The sequence below is a fragment of the Excalfactoria chinensis genome, chromosome 8 (genome assembly GCF_039878825.1).
Source record: "Excalfactoria chinensis isolate bCotChi1 chromosome 8, bCotChi1.hap2, whole genome shotgun sequence".
NCBI classification, from domain to species: Eukaryota; Metazoa; Chordata; class Aves; order Galliformes; family Phasianidae; genus Excalfactoria; species Excalfactoria chinensis.
Genome location: NC_092832.1, coordinates 11,967,839 through 11,989,430, shown reverse-complemented (window position 1 = coordinate 11,989,430; position 21,592 = coordinate 11,967,839). Strand labels below are relative to the sequence as shown.

The window sequence follows — 21,592 nt, the reverse complement described above, 5'->3', positions numbered from 1 at the left end:
GTTTTTTATTTTTTTTTAAGCTCTTACATTCTGCCATTAAGAAAACTTACGAAAAAAAATAGTGCCAGAGACTGAGCTTTTATCACAGGCAGCAGACCATCCATACCTGATTTTTTGCAGGATGCATTGGACTGCTTCCCACTTGTGATGTAGATGTTGGAACACAGCATCACCCACATTCCCGCTTTGCTGTTTCTGCACAAGAGCTTACAATTCCAGTATTGAAAATCGTGACACTAGTGACAGTTCCAAAACAATGTGACTTAATAGCAGGATTGAGGCTGTAGCATTTGTATTCAGCCCGTATGTTTACTGTGGGGCATCTTGGCATAGCTAAATTCTCATGGACAGAAGAATTAAATGAAAGTAAAGCTTTTTTTTGTTTGTTTCTTTTTTTTTTTTTTTCTTTTTTTCCAAAGTGATGGAAATGAGAGTTTTTGGTTTTAAGAGATCTCATGTAAACGTAACTTGAAGGGAGGGAGGGTGAGCGGGCGGGCAGGCAAACCAGCATTCCTAGCCAATCCATGCCTGCACACATGTATTTCTTCTGGCTGGATCTTTCCCCTTTGGTGCCATTAGCATTTTCATTTCAAAAAAACCAGCAGTCTGCAGTGGAAGCAGTAAAAATGTTCAACCTGTGGTTTAAATTATTGATTTTTTTGAATATTGAAGCTGTATTTCAAATGGGTTTTGTTAGAGTTACTTCTGGGTAGAGGGTTCCAGAGGTAATTTGATATCTAAAAGCCAGTGTACTGCTAAGCCATTTCAGTCTTTTGAGTTTCTTCAACTGATCAGCTGATTGGGTAAAACATCTTATTGTCTTCTGAATTGCAGGCAATAGAATAACTGCAGCTCAAGGTTAGCATGCAGACCAGCATACAAATCTCTTGGTGATTTATTATGTGTAGTCAGTGTCCAATCAACTGACAAAAATAGCTCATTTATTTTTAATGCAGTAACTTATCTTCACTTAAAAAAATATCTTTTGAAATGCTAGTGTTAGCAATTTAGGTGGGGGAAAACTGTTATTTGTATAGCTAGGTAATGATGCATAATTAAAATCAGGTGAGTTCATGGTAAGGAATAGAGTACCTGTAAATAAAAGGTTTGTGCATGTATTTGCATGAACCAAATGCACTGTGTTACTACAGAACAAAATGGCTTCTGTGTGGAAGAAGTGTGTTTTAGAGAGCAACAATACAAGCAGCACTCATATTTATATATGAATGCTTTATCGAAGAACTTACAAAGTAATATTTCACTGGAGTGCGAATTAAGCAAGCTATAAATTATTGAAAATATTTTTCAAATATATATATATAAATAGTACGTGTCTGTTTAAATAAAATTCAAATACAGGAAGACACGTCATGAAAAGATGTGTGGCATTAAGAGCTTATATAATGCCCAATTGGTTTACCACCCACAGTAACTGTGGCTGTAGTTTAAGAGTTTTCCAAAACATTTGTTGACATTCTCGTGGTAGCGCACTTCAGTATTTTGCATTTGCAGTTTACGAAATCCTGTTTAAATACCACAAGAAATAAAGCTTCTGCTGCATCACTGTGTGCAAAGAAGCCTGTGCTGGCCTGCTCTGTTCTGGCTTTGCAAGCCAATACTTCACCTAGGGGAAGGTTGTATAACGTAAGTGAAGATGTAAAAATAAATTTCCTAGTGCCTTCAAAAACAGGAGCAAGCAGGCCATGCCTACCTATATATATTGTTTTGCGTGTTAAGTGATCACTGGCTGTACTTGTATTCTAATCTATGTACATAGGAATACAGGTACAAATTTGGTCCGAGAAGCAAGTATCAGTGATTCTTCTTCTTATTTATTTATTTTTTTATAGTGAGGAATTATAAATCTCTGTAATATGGAGCACTTGTTGGTCCTTATGCAAACTTTGTTTCACTAGAAAGGAGGTGTGAGAATGTTTGTCTGATCCAGTATGTGTCAGCAGCAAGTATATCCTGTTTCTTAGTGAGGTTTTGTAGTGAGCTGTGCTTTTTAACCCATATCTCTGTGATAGGAAAATAAGGATGGGAAGGTATTCCATATGTCATTTATTTGTCTTGAATACAGTTATCAGTCATTGAGACAGGGAACAAGCACGTTTCTCCTCATGCAACCTTGCAAATTTGTTTTTATAAAACTTAGAATCAGAAGGTGTTTAGATCAACATCCCAGTTTTAAATCAAGATTCTAATGGAATAAATGGAGAGCCTGCAGGACAGTCCATCCCCTGCAACCCTGGTAACTCAGGGCAGATTCACTCCCTGTTTTTCAGAATGGAGCATGCACAAGCCTCTTGCAGCCTGTCTCAGCAGCAATATTGCCAGTAGCACCAAAGGTAGGGATAGGGCCATCGTACACCTTCTGATACCTCTGTGTCTGTACTAGTGGGAACAATTACCATAAATTCCCAAAATGAAACCTAACTTGATTGTAGTTTCTAACAGCTACCTTCCTATTCATTTCATGGGGAATGGACTTGTATCCGGCCTATCTATTCATGCCTTCTAGTTCTTCAGATGAGCTTATTAACTTCCAGAGCAGAGGAACGACTCTTCAGAGTGCTTGTATTTTAGGACTATTATGCATTTAATGAAAAAGGAAGGGCTCATTCTTTGGCACAAAAATTCTATGTGCCATTCAGCACTTGCCTGCACGGGTTCCTCTCTTTCATGGAAGTTCAAACCTGTGCAAATATTGTTTGTTTATTAAGAACTCAGTCTGGTAACTTAGACTCAGCCCAACAGACAGGAAATCCTGATTTTGAGGCTCTTAATAGGAGAAACTCGTAACTTTAGATGATGGAGCCTGTGTGTGGTGCCTCTTAAGAGGACTGCTAGATGGATACGCAGTGCTCTCAGCTATGGCTGTGCTGGCTATGCCCTTTGGAATACAGCCCACCTGGGCCCTGTATTTCCCAAAGCTCGTCCAGGATTGTATATGTGGTGCCACAAGTTCACTCTCAGTTTTCTGACTGGGGCTATTCTGCATCCTCACATATCACAACATGCTATCAGAGTTTGTTCCAACATTGAGGTGGTCAGGGAAAGCCTGTTAATCATTTGAAGGAATGTAATTTAAAGTGATGGTTCAACTCCAAGCAAAAGAGTTAAGTTGATTTGTCTGGCAAGTTGATTTGTAAAGGAATTTAAAAAACAAAACAAAACAACTTTTCAGTTTTGCTTATCTAGTTTTAAACAATTCTGATACCCTATCAACCACGTTTATGTCTATGAAAACAAATTCTAACATTTTAAGTAGTCTTATGTATCCCATTTGCTTTGATAGTCAGCACATAGAGGACTAAGAATACTAGTTATATTTCATGAATTTCAAAGTAGATGAGCATTCTAGCAAAAATCACAATCTCTTTTAATGATCCTATCTAAAATCTAGTTCTGAATTAGTTTTTCTTTAAATCTCATACAAGTTATTGAAGTGTTGGTTAATACTTTTGCAATTTATTTTTCCCCACAATTATGTTAAGTGTCCAGATCCACATCTAATCAGGCTATGAGAGCAGTAAATGGCTCAGTCTTGCAATTTCTTCTCAGGCAAAAGCTCTGTTGGCTTCAGCAGAACTTATGCAGAGGAAAAAATGAAAAGAGTACGTTATTAAAAAAGTTTGCATATAAGTGGCTTGTGTTACTCAAGTAGAAGCTCTATGGATAGATTTTCTTTGGAATGTAAAATAAATTATTCCCCTAGATGCAGAAAGCCTTCCACCACCCCTGTGTACTTGTATGTAACTTGAAATTGTTTAGTGCCACCTGAGGAGTGGATACTTTGAAAATTATAATAGTTGTTTAAATAATGTTCCAGACAGAATCAATATAATTTCCTTGAATTTCTAACCCCTAACTATAGCCAGATACAAGTCAGTGCTTATAGTAGTTAAGCGTTCTTGTCCTAATGGAAAAAGAAAATGCTGCATGTATGTTCAAGACATACCTTGATACTTGTAATTCATTTTCAGCAGATAATTTAAATACATGCTTCAAGGGAATAATGTGATTCTTCTCTTAATTACTTAATCCGGGAGTAAAAATATTTTGGATTACGCATAGATTTCAGTATAACCTTAATGTTGTGTAGCTCCCCAGTGTTGATTATTTGTGTGAGAATTTTGACTCCTCTTTAAATTGGATTGCATGTAAAACATTTTTCTCCTAGTTTAGTGAAGATATCCTATTTTTCTACCCTGAAAAGGAATCTTTTCTCCCCTCCTCCTAGGAGAATATAATAGTCTTGATTTACTTAAAGCAGTTTGGAGGAAAATATTTTAGTGCTAGTTCACAATTTACTAATGGAGCTTTAGAAAGCAACCTCTAGGAATAGCTATGAATACATTGATTATATGGTTTTCCTATGAGAAAACAGTAATTAAAATTTTACCATAGATTGGATCAGGACATGTTAATATTTTATTAGGTAATAAGTGAGCTTGATACAGGTGTCTGGAGTTGTTGTCAGTAGCTTTGTTAATCCTTGTGGTATATTCTCTTATATAGATAGTCACCTCCATTTTCTCATTGTTTTCTGTTTCTTTCAACAGTTTTGTTAGAATTATGAGGTTACCTGAGATTCTCTCTCTTTTTTTTTTTTTTTTTTTTTTTTTTTAATTTTTTTTATTCTGATAGATCTCGTCATGTAGCTTTAGATGTCTTGTTAGATTTTCAGACTGACTTTTACTTCCCATTCCGTGGGACCATTTAACAGTGTTTGTCTAGAATTCCTAAAGTTAAGCATCATAAACTGAACTGTCATATTTTAATTAATATGCATTAGAACTCAAAATTTGTGTGCAGGTCCTTGGAAACTTCATAGCATTTATGGAAGGATAGAGAAAACAAACAAACAAACAAACAAAACAGCTGAAGTCTATGCAGATATTTATGTTCCTATTTTACTCCATTCATTTCCCCTTAAATTGTTAATATTGCAATTCTATTCATTGCTTGCAGTTGAATAATAGAACCCAGTTGATCACTTTTAAGCATTTTCTCTGGGTTATTTTCCAGAAATAACTTATAAATATTTTAAAGAACTAAAGTGAGTTACAGATACAGAGTTTAAGTTTTTCAATATAGCTTGTCAGGTACTTCATCCAGTCTATACAAATAATAGTCTGTTGGCAGCAAGGATGTAACTTGCAGTAAACTGAGTTTTTTACATAGTTTCAAGTTATGCTATCCCAATATTTCAGGGATTATCTCTGCTGCTATTTTATAGCATTTTGTTTTATAGTAGGTAGTCTCAAGAATCTCACTTTGTTGGAAATGGATTTGCAAAGGCTTACACTTTCTTCTACTTTTGTTGTCTGGATGACATTGATATTAATGAGAATAGTTCACAAACAATTGATTTAGATAAAATTTTAATTTTGGTTATTTGGTGGCAGCTGCAAAAGAAGGAATTTCTTGGATTTTTTTTAAGCTCTGGGGGCATTATAAAATAATGATTGTGATAGTGTAAGAATGTCATCTTGCAAGTCTAAAAGAATCGAAGAAGTTTTCTGAGGGGTGGTAATTGTAAGCTAATGATAACCTCTTGTTAAACAATGAGTGGTAGAGACTGTGGTCTCCAGAAGAGACCTTGGGCAGACAGCAAGTGGTGATAATGCTTTACATCAGCAAAACACAACCTTTCTGTTCACATGTCTCTGATCAGTTGGGACAAAGTGAGCAAACAGGAACAGTTAGAGCTGTGTGGCCACTTCACAACATTTTAGTATGTTCCTAGTCAGAAAATGCCAGCATGGGTGCCAGAATAATAGCTCTGCTTCAAACTAACTTTGCCTGCTCTCCTGAGCTCCACTCATTTGACTTGGTTACTCAGCTATGAAGGCAGCTAACAATTGCTTCTATAGCACTTGAGCTCTTTTCTCATTAATCCTAAATGAGATCTATGCTGAAATGCAGGACTGGCTATACAATGTTGATCAGGTATAGTAAACTTTCTAATTCAGAAATATTTGGTGATCCAAGCTCCATATTTCCCAGGCTGATTTTGAATGGGATTTGTGAGTTGCTTATCAGTAGGCTCAATTCATAGAATCTGAAACAATGACTTCTCAAACATCTTCTTTCTTAGAAGATCCCAATACTATCCTTATAGTATGATAAATAATTATAGGGATATTCCTGTGGCTGTGGTTACTACAGATAGTTGCAAAGGTGATACTTCTTTTTGCTTTCTTGAGTTCTGTTCTTCAGTTACAAATGCAGCACTGACCATCTGCTGCTGTCTTCTTGTCAGTGACTGTATTTCATGGAGGTACAGAGCACAGATCACTGTGAAAGCTGTAAGTGTTTAACTAAAGTAAAACTAAAAACCTCCAAAGAAACCAACACTTGCACCAACAAATACTTTGGGTTTCATGGAAATTTTTATTATTAGTGAAAAAAGATATGGACTGATATAGACACCAAAAAGAAAGTTTCAAAAACGAGTGAATACAGATAGAACTCTCACTCATGAGCTGCAGATTACTTGTCCGCCATTACAGTTTTGACCACAGTGCAGTTTGACAGCAGAAATTTAATCATGTCCTGCTGCTTATACCTTTATCAAGAAACTGATAAATTGTATGCACACATTAGCAAGAAATTTTTCAGATGTCCTTCAGGTTCTTTTTCCTTTCTTTTCTCTTCTTCCCTCGCTTCTCTGTCTCTCCCATAGAAACTGCTATAAAGCTGATGAGAATTTGGGTTTGCTTTGAAAGCATCTTTTGTTCAAAGACTAATTTTAACCTTGTGATAAAGATTGCTTTTTTGTATTCTGTTGAATGCTATATCTAGACATTGTTTGTCAAGGCAAAGTACTGTAGGGCGCAATGCAGTTTAAAAATGATCTTTTGTAGTTACATGCAAATGTTTCTGCATTCTCACATTTAAAAACAAGAACAAGTATGTCAGTAATAGGAAAGATATTAATTTTTATTTTAAATTTTAGTTAAATACTAATTTTAAAGTGTAACAAATATGCATTTTAAAAAGCATTCTTTGTAAGAAAGATTCTAAACAGCATTTTCTTGTAAAATATATAACTCAACTGGAGTGCATTTGGCATAAATGCTTAAGTTACTGTTCCAGGATTGCTTTATTTGCTTTTGGTTGTTATGTGTGGCTGTTGGTTGTTGGGGTTTTTGTTTTGTTTCGTTTGTTTTTACTTTTAATCATAATTTGAATTGCTTTTGTTTTGTACTTTAACCTGATTTATCACTTTTTGGAACTTTGGGCTATAAAATTAAGAATTCTAGCCAAATCATCATGTATGAATTAAAGAAGCACTGGGAGACTGCTGCTGTTTTCAGCAAGGGCAGCAGATGATTCTTACTTGACTTGCAATGGGGGTAGCATTGTCCTGAGATTTTTCTAAGGCAAAAAGAGTAAACTCTTCCTTTTTGCTCTGGTCTGTTCAGATTATCCAGAGAGCTTGGGTTTTTGCTGTCTTATTCATAAGTTATTAGTAGTGATAGCCTGCTGTCTGAAAACTGCACTGCTAAGAAAGGTGGTGTGCTGATCAAGCAACTATGGCAAAAATTTAGGTTGAAATTAAGTTAGACATCTGTAAATTTTGCATTCTTACTTTTATGTCTTAAAGCACTAATGAGACAGAATAAAAAATGTCAAATGCATGGTAACGAAACCTCTAAGCAGTTGTCATTTGTCTTTCACACAATGTAAGTGCTTCAGCAGTTCTGTTCCAAAATCCTGATGCATTACTTTTTCCCCTATGGGGCTCCAGTCTTCTGTGCTAACTTATTGATTTGGAAAGCTAGCTTGCTTGCTGGAACTATAATGTTAAATTGGTTTAATAAACACAAATGGCATAGTTTAATGTTGTAAAAACATTTATGATGAGGTAATGCTCTTTTTTGTTCGTTTGTTTCGTTTTTGTTCATTGTTTGCATAGCTCTGATTATTCAGTATAGAAATAGAGTGTAATATTAAGGAAAATTTAGAAGCAGTGTTTCTGCAGACTTTTGGTATTTGCATTCTTTCATTGTTAGGGAAAAAAAGCCAGCAACAACTAATGGCCAGATTAACTCTATGTTGCAAGCACATGACAAAAGACAGATAGGAATATATTAAAGTATTCTTTTCCCTCTATAGCATATTAATCTTATAAGTAAAATATGAAGAAGTGTAATTACTAAATAAAAGCATGGCTCTTTTTCAAGATCTTTTCTGTATTAGTGGAGAGATCGACACTCTTGTGCTTCAAATTACCAGCGTGAATGATTTTGTAAGGCTGAGGAAATAAGAGATTTTTAATACAGTTCTTATTTGTACTGAGGAACTTAAAAAGTAATTATTTTACATTATTCTATCATATCCTATCTATCATGAAGAGAAGCAAAGCAGTGAAGAGGAAAGAGCAGACTAAGGTTAGACTTCACTCACAAATGTGATGGAAAAAAGGAGGCACCTGCATAGCACTAAATTGCTTATAGCTGGCAGTTGAGAGATTAGAGAAGTTTCTGCATGGTGGGATGTTCTGAGATAAGTTTTTCTGTTAAGGTATTTTCTGGTTTGTTTGTTTGTTTGTTTCTCAGTGTTCACTGAAGGGGAGTGGAGGAGAGAATGCAGAAGCGGCTTTGCTGAGGTTTTTTAGTTGTATGGAAAACATAAACTCTGTTTAATTCCGTGTCCAAAGTAAATTAAAATACTTCATACAAATATTAGCAAATCAACAGGTGGCACTGTGTGCAATATAACCGGGAAAACAAAACAGCGTGATGTTGTGTGTATGGCAAGGTGCCATCTGCCATGTCTGGCTTCCTTGGACAGAAGTCACAAGTGAATTTACCTGCCCTGCTCCATGAACCATTCTGGCAGTACATCATAAAAATCCAGCAGGATCAGGGAAGGTCTTTGTTGAGGTGAATGAGCTCCATTAATTTGCATGGTTGTACCTGGTAGGATGGATGGAATTTGTTGGTGAAGGTGCTTGCAGTGGATTTGGCTTTCTGCTAAAAGGAGCAGGCAAGCTCAGCTGGAAAAATTCTGAGCTATGGAGAAATTCAAGAGAGCAAGTCCCTAACCTGAGCCTCAGAAAAGGAACCCTATGGAAATATCACATGCCTCACAGCTTGGATGTAGGAGAGAAAGTGAAGAACAACTCATAAAGGATGTATAGGAACAGTGCTGTGTATTGTTGCTTCAGGTTTCACTTGCCTTTTTGTAGATGGTTATAACTCCAGAAGGGGTGATACTAGACACAGTCTGGCTAGACAGCTGAGTCACAGAAGAGGCAAATCATCACAAGACCTTGAATGAGAGTTGGCAGGGAATTATGAGGACATAAGTCTGTGATGCCTGTGAGGGTGTGCAAACAGTTGTGAGTAGTTTCCAGAATGTTGTAACGACTGCAATATTAGGCAGAAAAGGGCACCATTCCTTCGCCTCCTTATTTTTACGTTGGTGAAATTGTACGTTGCATTCTACTGTAATTAGTGAAAACTATAGGGGAAACTAAAACTTGATGTTGAGGAACTGATAGGAGCATTTAGCAAATGAACTTTAAAAATATTTCACTTTCACTGTGTTTTGAAATTTTTGCATCTCTTTCAATAGCTCTTTGATTATGTGGAGAAAAGGAGCCCGCTAGAATTTGCTTAAATACCTGCATTTTTCATATAATGCGTTTTGTTGTTTGAATGGTGAAGGTTGAGTATTGAATATAACAAAGCAGAAATTTACACGTGGGCTTTTATTCATATTCCAGATTACTTTCTACTAACCTTATGTATGCTGTATTAAGATACTCAACTACAATTTTCTTAACAAGTTATTTATTTAGATCATGATGAGGACAGTGTGGCTCCATCCTGGCTGATATTGACATTAAGTGAGTTGCAGCCCCAGGACTGTACAGATACTCCACTTGGCAAGTATAATGTCCTTGCTCACTGGAAGAAAGATCAAATTAATTTTGTAAAAAGTAGTAGCCTACTAATTGTATTTAATATTTATTTTTTCTCTTATATTAACGAAAAGAAATTGGCAAAGGTAACTAAATCCTTTCTGCTTTAATAAGATGAAGTTAAAAATGCTTGAACTATTTTGTGAGTTTCATTGACTTTGAAGGCCAATACTGTGATGCAAATTCTTTTGTGTCTCAGAAGTCTTCCAGGGTGAAAAAAACAAGTTAACGCTTGTCTTAGTGTCATTCAGTGCACTTATAAAGTCCCTAAATCTTACCAGGAAACTTAGTAGTACTGCAGATCTTTGCACTGCTGACCATGTATACTTCAGGACTGAATATTTGCACAACTGGTTAATATATTAATTTAGGTTACTATTTCTAGTTTTCTTTTCGTGTCACGTGTGTTCTCTGAAGCTACTTTATTTTATCAAGTGTTTATAAAAATACAATTAGCTATGGTATTTGGGGAAAAATGGATGAAAATGTATGCTTCAAGATATGCAAATTAATAGAAATGTATTAGAGCTTTGATATCAAAAACTATAGCTTGCAGTTCTTATATTTGTCTAATATATCTACGTTAATTGTGTTGGCATGAGGCTATGGTATACCTTTTGGGAGGTTGTTTCTATTTTATACTCCAGAGTAACTCACCTCAGCAAGAAACATTTTTCTCCAAACTTTTTTACTTTTAATTTCTACCAGAGATGATTGTGAAAAAAAGTGTGGACCCTGCTAATGAAGAGCTGTCTTGATTCCCCCAAAACAATAACTCTGAGAGAGGAGTGAATGGCTTGATTCATTTCTACGGGTCATTAACTTTCACGCCTACAGATGCCAATGTTAATATTCACAATGTGAATTATTTCTCTACTAATCACTTTAGCAGAAACACACAATAAATGTGTGTATCGCTTGATCTACCACTGTGCCTGACGCCCCATTGTGTCCCTTAAAACTCAGAATGTCACTGCTGCCCAAACATAAAGGTCTCTCCATGCTTAAACAGCATGGTTATGTTTTGACAATAAAAAAAATCTGTGGCAATCATTAACTATCAATATATACAAAATGTGAAATAGAACAAGTTTTAGAGGGAATGGTACAGTGCAGGCTGCTGTCTTGATTTGCACCTTTATTTAAATATAGCTTATAGAAAATGGCTATGTTTGGGTTTTATCTAAAAGATCTTGTCTCAAAGATCACAGAATGTAAAGCTTAAGTAGTTTGGAATTCAAGGATCTAACTGCAGTGTTCAAGGATTATTCAGCTAAATGGGGCCTGATTGGTGCCTCAGATCACTATTAGTGTTTTTACTAACCAGCAGGAACAAAAATATATATTTAATGCAAATTAGCACAATCTAAAGTCATCAGAATAGGAGAACTGGTCTCAAGCAGAAAAGGGGACTCCAAAAGGATACTGGCACTTTTCTCTGTTTAACTGTTTACTGTTTTACTGATTTCCTGAGTTAGAAATATTTGAGGGACTCAGACTTCATGGTACGTGAATGCTTTATGCCGTTTCTCCAGTGGATCGTTTATTGCTTCTGTTCTCGTGGGTAGGTAAGAAATATTTGCTTCATTTTGTAGTTTGTGGACATTCTGCTATTTCTATATGCAGACGGATACTGTTACCTTCGTCCAGACCAATATATTAGTGGGGCCATCTCTGTAGCAGCCTGCTCTTCTTAAAGTCAAAAAAGTTTTTAAGTTCATATGCCAAAGTGTTTCCTCTCAGGTTTCTTGCATCAGTTCCGTGGTAGCTTCTATCCACATTTCAAGAGAAAAAGGGTTTTGTGCATAACTGGGGGAGAATTCTGCTTTTTCCTGAAGTTTCAGAAGAGTAATGATGCAGATGAGCACTAGCATTTGTTTCTGCAAACAGAGAAAATCAGAATTCAGACAGAACAACCAAAGCCTTCATGTCCCAACTCTGGTGTGCCGGAGTACTGTGGTTACTGCAGCTGCCTTGCCTGCTGTTTTGGGGACAAACCCTAACAACTAGCCAACCACCAGGATTTGCCTTAGCAAAATAAACTTAGTTGGACACCTTGCCTGATTTTTTTCCCCGTTTATCTCTCATAGCTGTGGCATGAGACTGAAGCCAACAGTAAGGCAAGTTTTGTATGGGTATTTCACACTTATCTCAAAGAGACAATTTTCTGTCACTTGTGTGATTTCATTCTGTATGTACATAGACAGATTCCTTGAATCATCACATAAGTTATAAATTCCATTTTGTTTCCTTGAACTGTGAGTCTCCTTGTGTCTGGGGCTGTCATGTGCTAACAAGAGCCAGGAAAGGTGCCAGTGTGTCAGTCATTACAAACTCTCTCCATCCTGCTCATTCTGAGCTAGAAGAGGCAAATGAGTAATGGGATCTTGAAAAAGGACAGCCGATTCCTCTCGGGATGAACCAAGACAAAAGAGCCAGGTGGTAATGTTTGGATTTCAAAGCCAAGAAGGATTTTTGGAAGCAGAAGCAGCTTGGTCAGGAAAGATAACAAAGTGGTGCAGGGCACAGTAGAGGGATCCTGTGAGACTGAGGCGGTGCGGAGGCAGTGGGAGCTGCTGATTGAAAGAGCAGCTGTGAGCTGGCAGGGGACAGAAGGGGAAGGGCTCTGAGCACCAAAGGGGATCTCACAAAATCTCAAAGAAAATACAAGATAGTTAGGAAGTACAGGTAAAAAATGTGTGTTTACTGTTTCATGTGGCTCTGTGCATCTCTTGTGGTCATTAATGTGAAGGGTGGATTCTTTTGAGATGGTTTGCGAAGTCTGTGCATTACCTGATTCAGCTTTATGGAGTCCTGCAGAGATAAATTGGTCCTCAGATGTTGACAATGACTGCAGGAAGGAGCAAGTTGAAACCATCTGGATTCAACAACAGTTGCAAGGTCTCAACAAGCGTCTCAGTTCTTAAAAGAGATTGCCTGGAAGCCCAAGGCATATGCAGGAACTTTGGAGTGTTTTTGTATGGAAGTAGAAGGAGGCCTTGTGACTGTCTCACAGGAGTTTGTTTTTCAAAGCTGTAATTTGTATATAATATATCTTTGAATTATTACTTTTAGTAAAATAGGAGAGAGTGGGAGAGGAATAAAACATGCACGCATTAAGACAACAACCAGTGCCATAGAATCCTCCAAGCATTATCTGGAAAACGTAGCCACAGGTCTGCCACAGGGTGGAAATTGTGCCCCATCCGCTGACCCAGAGAATGGGCTGGTGGCACAGACTTAGCACTTCCTTGGTTGCAAAGCTTCTGACACATTCAGAGCCAGAAGAAAGGGAGAACTTGAAGCATGGTCAGAGTAACACCCACTTGCTGAAAATTAGCATGTGCTGTGCTTGCAGGAGTCTGGTCATCGGCTTCTCTTGTTTTCCCATTCTGGATCATGTGATAGTACTGGCCTATATGTAGGAATAGCTTTCTGGGATGGAGTCAAATGGCAGTTTCCTCTGAGGCTGTTTAAACGGGGTGAAAAAAGAGACTAATGCAGAGCAAACTGATATAAATGGTTCTTCAGCATAAGCTGCAATTTGTGTAAACAGTTTTGGGAACGAGGGGAGTGTACTTTGCAGTTTGTTTTGGGTTTGCATCAACTCCAAAAATGTTCCAGATTTATTTATTTTTCCTGAAAATAGCTTAACTGTTGAGAGGAAGGTGAAGCTTTTGTGATTAATGGAAAATGTCTTAATAGAAAAACTAGGAATTATTGTGATGTCCAAATTCCAGATTTCTTATTAGGCCTTAAAATAGATGGACCGGGGAGATTACTTTGAATTATTTCTACATATGTAAATGGACATATAATTAACTATCACTATAAAATATTAGTGCATATTTTCTGTATAATAAGTAATTCAACTTTATAAACAAATGAAGATTATCCCAAATTTACATACAGTGTGAAGAAAAGTCCCTTTATCCTCTGTAACTGTAGCATTTGGCAGATTTAGGAATAAATAATCTTTTGTGGCAAGGGTATGCCTTATCAAACATATGCAGATCAGTGCTAATTAATGCTAATTAAGGTTTCCTGTCTATCTAGTTGGAAAAACGTCCAAATGTTATGAAATCCAGTTAGTATGCCTATTACCCTAATTGTTTTATATGGGATGGTTCTTAATTAAAATATGTAAATTGACCTTAATTGCTATATACTAATGGAGGTTCATGTTATCTCACTAAAAATGACAAGATGGTGAGGAGGGATACTTAAACAAATAGTTCCAATACATTTGTAAATAAATGACCTTTAGTCAAAATTATTTTTAATTGGAAATTGGCAAAAAGAATGTTTTACCATATATGTTTCTCTTTAGTTTTAAATAATATCAGAATTTACAGTCCTTTGTAAATATAGATATGGTGACATTGTAGCTTAATTAAGACTACCAAACAAGTCAACATTTTGCATGTTTACTGTCTATTTCAAAATTGTTTGCTAACCTTGTGTTTACCTTCAGAAATATTGTAGATTGCAACATTGATCTTAATTTGAACCACTTCTGTCTCAATATATTTTTTTAAATTTTAATTTCTTTTAATCATAATGCTTTGTATGTGAAGTTTGATGTGTGGGTTTGCTAAGGACTGGACCTGTGACTCTAATTTCTGATCAGGCCTCACAATTTTCCAGGATATTGTGACAAACGTTTCTCCGAGGATTGTGCGTGGAGTTACTTCGGGTCCCATCTATGGCCCAGGCCAAGGCTCTTTTCTAAACATTGAACTGATCAGTGAGAAAACAGCGGCATATTGGTGTAAAAGTATTACTGAACTGAAGAGCGACTTCCCAAAACAAGTAAGTACCACTCAGTTATGAATTATATTTAAAAACTCCCATTTGTAGATCTGTAAAAGCTCATCTATTTAATGTTCAGTAAGTAGAATGCCAATTTCTTTACTAATGATTGTTATTAAAAAAAAAGCAAAAAAGAAAAGCTCATCCAAATAATGTTTATGACAGCAAGTGCTGTGAAATCTTTTTTACACAGAGAACAATTGTTTTTAGTTAGGTTGATGTTTATGTTCAGATAGATAATAAGGAAAGAGCTGATCCCAGTATGGATGCTTATCAGTGCTTCTGTGAATATATTTGTATTTAAGATCATATTTAAAGATGAAACCTATAGTATTCATTTTCACTCTGAATTGAATTTGATTATGAAAGCAGTCTTTTCATTGTTAATCCAAATCTGAAAGATAAGTAATTACCTGCTTTAGAAGCAAAGAAACAACACTGAATTGAAGTTAACTTTGCTACATGGAGAGAGGATTTTTAGAGCCTTCTTGGCTATGGGGAATATCTGTCTAGAAGGTAGTAATTAAAGTTGTGAGCAATGACACCAGCTAGCTGGCATAAGTGTTTTTCAGCTCCTGTTCTACTGAATAAAAACAGCAAGGTGGAAAGTAAAATTCACCTCAATCATCATCTCAAATGGGTAAAGCTTGAAATCCCTCAGTCTGGGTATCTTCTGTCTTGAAATTATTACCTCTGTGGTTCTGCCATGAACAAAAATGAAAGAACATTCCTGTGTACACTATGGCATGAAGGTAGTCAGATTTTTCTCTTCTTCCTGAAGTTGGAATAAGAGTGCTTAAGCACATTTTATTGACAGTAGAAGTTAAATGCTGCATGTATAATGTCCTACTTCATTACACATGGGCCATGTGCTTCTTTGGTCAGGTTCGCGTCACTTTATTTACCATTGCTGGGCTTTGTAATAATGGAAGTGTGAACCTAAGTAAAATGTAACGGTTACTTAACACCCTTTATCTAAGTCCTGGATATCGCAGGTATGCAGACTGCTGTGGGAATGGTCTCCTATTTCAGTCTTCACCCAAACTCTCTCATGGAACTTTGTGCTATAGACTAAAGTGTTCTCTTCCATGAGCGAAAGCACTAGAAACCATTTCAAGAGGAAAATCCTAATTTTAGGTGACCTAGCTCTGTATATGGGATGAAGAAGTCCCACTCTTTTGTAGTTCCCACTCTTTCTTTTCTTTTTTCTTTGGAAAGTTGACATTTTCCACCCAGAGAAAAGGTAAGCGTAGATGAGGACACAAGTAATTAAAGAAACTTACCTTGCTATGGTAAGTATTAAAGACAAATCAAATTGTTACACAATGACTTCTGCTCTGTAATGCAAGCAGTTTAAAGTAATATTTTCTTTACAGATTAGAAAGATATAAGCAAAATAGTTTCCTTATTGGAAGCCAGAGTCGCAACAGCACCAAATCACTTGTCTTTAGGAAGAAGCAATCCATAAAGCAAAAGAAGCAGCTCAATTCCCCCAATAAAGACTAGGATTTAAAGTAAAATTTGCAAGGGGTTTTGCAAACGAGAACCACCTGGCAGAGCTCAGTGGATAATATCATGTAGCTCTGAGTTCTTGCCTCTGTAGATCAGGAATTATCACCCCCCTTGCAGAAACACAGTCTGCTCCCCATTGGCAGGCAGCCTGATTCCTGTTTGCAGTCCTCTCTGGGTGCAGCTTTTCCAAGTATTCTCTTCTTTGACCTGAATCCAATTTGAGTGGACCTGGGCAAGAGCTGCTGACAGCAGAAACTTGCATCCATACTACTGGAGAGTGAATTATATATTTTAAGGGCCAAAGCAGACAGAAAGAATTAAAAATGGTCTGGATTTTGTAGGGTTCTTTTTGAAATATCATAATATCATCAAAACCTTTGCTGTTTCAACTTTGCTCCCCCCCTGCCCCTCCCACACAGTTAATTTAATATCACCTCTACTGTTGTTTCTTTTTCCAGAAAACAATAACAACAACAAAAATTAAGTAATTAGGCATTATTCACAGCACAGGTCCAAGAAAGATATATACTTTATAATAACTTAGATGCTTCTCTGTTTAAGATTTGCAGTTAAAAATGGGATTTTTGTCCCTCCAATACTTCCGTCCTCTCAGTGAAGTATTACTTAAACACTTAAAATGTATGGTTTTATTCATCATTATTTATAGTTAAATTTCCAAATGAGGGGGTATGAAAAAGTGTCTGCTGCACTCCTGTATGCCCAGAAAACATTCTTTCAGTCAGAGAGAGCTGTGAAAGTGATGAGATGGGTCTGTTTCTGTTTGTCATCTCTTTTTCCTTTCCCAGACATTGTGTTTACTTATTTATATTGGCCTGCCTTTGTTATATCCAAGCATCTTCCTTACATGGTTAACTAAGTTTTTTTAATGAATCTATGAACTGTTTCTACTTTTCTCTCTTTTGACCAGATAGAGTATCTGATACTATCGGGTCTATCATTCTGTGCAATTAGTAATCAGAATAAAATTGATTATTTATTTATTTATTTATTTAGTGCTAGTGACTGAGAACTTGACACTGAGAAAACTCAGAACAATGATGTTATTAATTTCACATCCCTAAATGTGACAGGAAAATGTCCCTTCTGAATTAGTGGAAAGATGATCACTTATTGGTAAATTTTGCATCTCCCTCCCACATGGTAGCAAGTTATTTGTCACATGGTATATTAATCTGGAGCTCAAGAAAAAAAAGTGAAGGAAAATACTGATAATCAAAATTTTCTGATTGAATACTGATTAGCACTTGTTTGAGATAAATGTTCTCTGCAACCTCAGAAGGTAGTCTGTTCAGTCTGTCAGGTAGTCTGTTCTCACTCCTACCTGCTGTAGGGGGATTACGTGGGGCAAGACCAATAAAAACTGTCATCACGTAATGCAGATATTACCACAGAATAGTAATAAGCATGAGGAAGATGTCATCTATGATCTACTTTGAGGTTTTTTAAATGGCCGTGTGAGAGTTTCCAGAGACTCAAACAGAAATAGCCTACACCAGATCCATGATTTTTCCCTTCCTGATGAAAAGTTCCTATTTGGTGATATAACAGGCCAGGTTGGTATGGATCTACCTTTCTTCATAGCTGCCAGTATAGTGCTGTGTTGTAGAACTGTGACCAAAGCAGTGTTGGTAACTGACAAATGTTTCAACTCGTGCTGAGCAGTGCTTGCTCAGTGTCAGGGCCTCCCTGTTTTTTTCCCTTTGCCCTACAGCAAACAGGCGAGATATGACCTTGAAGATACACAGCAGGGACAGCTGACCCAAACAAGACAAGGGGAAAATTCTGCTTGAGAAAGGTCAAGAATGGGTAATTTTTTTCCCCTAAGTTTTTGTTGCATGGATACTTCCTGAGCACTTGTTTGCTTGGACATGTGATATTTGAAGTGCTTTAGATATCTGGACAAGTGATCTAACACTGATTCCACAATATGTCTAGCTTTTGTATTCTATTTATTAAGGAACTACCTGAGTGTATAGTGTATGATGTACTTTCCAGATAAAATTGTATTTTATCATACATTCAAGAAAGAGGATACTTAAGAAATATTAATTTGGGCAAGTAGAATTCACCCCATAATGTGATCAGGATCAAATAATTTGAAGGGCAAAATAGCACTTTCAATATGCAAGGCTACAAGCTATAGCAATCAGTCGAAACTGGATGAGAAAGTTGAAAAAGAACTAAAAAACCTTGCAAGAAAACTTATTGCTGATGTTTAATATTCATCTATTTGACATCAGTTACAACGTAGTTGTTATCTGGGATGGGAACTGTGAATATCAGTAATGGCAATAAATCTCTATGTGCCAGTAAAACCGGGAGCTGTATGTACAGTCAAATTGAAAGTCTGGAGAATCATTTTTAATGATTGCAGAGGAATCGGATATATTGCCAGTAGCACTTTTTTCATCAGAAAAAAAACCCACAAACTGGCCCTCATCCAAAACTTTTGCTTATCGTAGCTAAGCCTGCTCGTTTGAGTTGGTTAATCAGCTACTTACACAGATGTCTATTCTTCCACACCCATAAGCAGGTCTGTGTATTTGCAATACCTCATAGCTTGTCAAAGATTTTAGGGCTTCATATCACCCTGGAGAAAAACTTGAGGAGACAAATGTCTGAAAGTGGTAAAACAATTGTCTACCAAATACTGGTGAGATGGTGGTGGGAACAACTGCCAGGTGGTTTTTCAGCATGTTCCCAAACCCATAATTGGTACCCAAAAGTAAGCAAATTCATTTTAAAAATTTCAATACGTAAATTGTTTATGTCTGAGCACATGCAGGGGAGGTTACAGCACTGCTGATAAAGGCCTTTGGAATGATATTTAAAGAAGAAAAATAGATTGCTTAGGAAATGTCATTCACCATCAGGCTGGCGGAAGTCTGATGTTTACCATGTTTACCAACCAGAAAATATCTGAGAAATTTGTAAAATGAAGAACTGGGATCTTGGAAGATGCTGTACAGAATATTTTTCAGTATTACTGTATTTGTATACTGAAGTCCTAGAAATAAATTTTTGGTCTCCTTTCTGAACATGAATGAGTTTGGGCTGCTGTATGATTCTAAGGAATTTGTATAGGATACCAGATTGTCAGCTGTGACACTGATTCTGTAATTCAGATACTGGTGTCGTGACGTGTTGAATTGAGAAACCTCTTCTGCCAGAAACAGTCAGTACTCTAGGACCCCAAAACTAAGCTGAAACATCTTGTCTTCCTAATGTTTGTTCTGCTGCTTGCGGAATGTTGCTGACAGTCCTTCTGACAGTTAGTCAGCAGAGAGCAGCTTCTCAAGGCTGAAACTGTTAAAGATATATTTTTGTTCAACAATTTTGTTCAGAACGTCCTAGGAACACCTGTCAGGACTAGCCATGCCAGAGTGTGAGTGAGAAGAGCAGATCATTGGATTCCAGGCTGATAACTGACTTATTTGTAGCACTGTCTAAAAAAGATAAAAATCTCCTGAAGTTTTTAGTAATACTATATTACACTATACTTTGTATTTATCCATGCAGATACGAAACAAGGCAACTAGTGCAATGAAAAGCATTTGTACTATTGGTAAACTTTTACCCTCTCTGTCTGCACTAACAGTAGATCTTCAATAATCTGGTTACTGGGGGGAACTGACCATTATATTTGAAAAAATCTTTGCTGTGGTTTTTCTTTGAAATGAAAAAGGGATATCAATTGGAAATATATTTTTTTTTAAGATATAGAGGATTCATAGACATTGCAGTTTTACTCTAAGGACAGGTATAACTTTCTCACTAGGCATGTTAGGAATAATTTCAGTATTATTTCAGGCACTATTATGACTTTTATTTCGATGAGTGTTCAGAGGAGGTCTGTGGGATGCTGTGTGCTGTACACGCTATTTATATTTTGACATAGCAGTCACTACGACGAGTTTGGATTAGGTACTGTATCAATTTTGTTAACATTTGTATTTGGAACAACATTTGTTATTTCTGTAGTTATCAGTGACTTATCTATGTTGTTGGGAGTCATGTTTGGAAAAAATCATCAGTTGGCTTTTTTCCTAACATACCTGTTCTTTCTTGGGCTACTATAGATAGATGTAGCTTTCCACCCAGGGAAGCCATATTTTATATTTCAGTGGATGCATTTATGTATGTGTCCACTTGGAAAGTCAGACACCTTGACAAGCTTAACTGTGGAAGGCACATCTACAAATTCAGAAGAAAACAAGCAGGTGGGGCTGTTCCCATGTGGACCTCACCTTCTGCCTGCAGTGACTATATGCTGTAGACCTGAATGAGGACTGCAATTACCATGTGTAAGTGCCCCCAAAAAGACCACTGCACATCAGCTAGAAAGGATAGAGTGATGGAGGCACAAGCCATGCTGCCCAGAAAAATGCCCACTGCTTATCATGGAACTTCCCAGTGGTGAAGAGCAGATACCTGGATTCTCTGATTTCAGGTTCACAAATCACACTTAAAACTCCAGAAGTTGTTATTGCTGCAGCTTAAATTTCTTACAGCCAACCATCATGGATGCTTAGTAGGAGGTGAAAAAACCCACACAGCAGTTGTTAAATTCACCATATGGAAAAGATCCCTTTCACTACAGAAAGCTGGCAGCAGGCCTAGTCCCTTAACATCAGAGGAAATCCTAGCTGAAAACGAAGGGCGAGGTTGCAATGAAGTGCTCACACTAGCTACCTTGACCAGAGACTAAAACCATTGTCCCTAACTAACACAGAGTGCAAGAATGGCCAAGACTTTTCAATATACTGTGACTACTATGTTGGGTAGATTAGAAGAGGCATCAGAGCATTCCCTTTTTCCCTTCATCCTTCAACACAGGGAAAAGGGAGTATGAAAAATAGTACAGAAAGATGCTACCTAGAAAAGGGGGAGAAAAGAGCTGCTGTAAAGAAGAGCTGAAAAATACACCTCTGCATGTTCCTTGGGAGTTCTCACTCTCCCAGCTCCTGAGGCTGTCCTCATTTCTCCTGACACCTGTTCAGCTCCTCATGAACTTGCAGAATGTGTTTTCCTCTCTGCAGTCTAGGGAGGAATTCATCGAGAACTTAGTTTACCCAGTGGGTTTACACCAGAGGTCCTTTTCTGTAGGCACAGCAGTTTCTATTTGCAAAAATACATGAACAAAAACAGAAGCTAGCAACAGAAATGTTGATGTATTGGGCCTTTGAGACCATATTTTCTTATAAGGAAGGAAGCTTTCTGGAAAAGGCTCTTCCGCAGTTCATAACAAATTCTCAAACCTCAAATGAACAAAATATTAATAGAGATGGGACTGAGCTACAAAAT

General features: G+C 36.9%; 1 protein-coding gene across 4 annotated transcripts in view; it reads left to right on the top strand.

Moving 5' to 3' along the window:
* The window catches only part of DPYD (dihydropyrimidine dehydrogenase), a 314,271-nt gene that overhangs the window by 173,245 nt on the left and 119,434 nt on the right, over nucleotides 1-21,592 (top strand). For all 4 annotated transcript variants that reach the window (XR_011904470.1, XM_072342915.1, XM_072342916.1 and 1 more), the window contains exon 14: nucleotides 14,591-14,755. Coding sequence is in view for 3 of the 4 variants with exons in the window: in XM_072342915.1 (XP_072199016.1) it covers nucleotides 14,591-14,755 (165 nt within the window). In the remaining variant the exon portion in view is untranslated. The remainder of the gene's footprint in view (nucleotides 1-14,590; nucleotides 14,756-21,592) is intronic.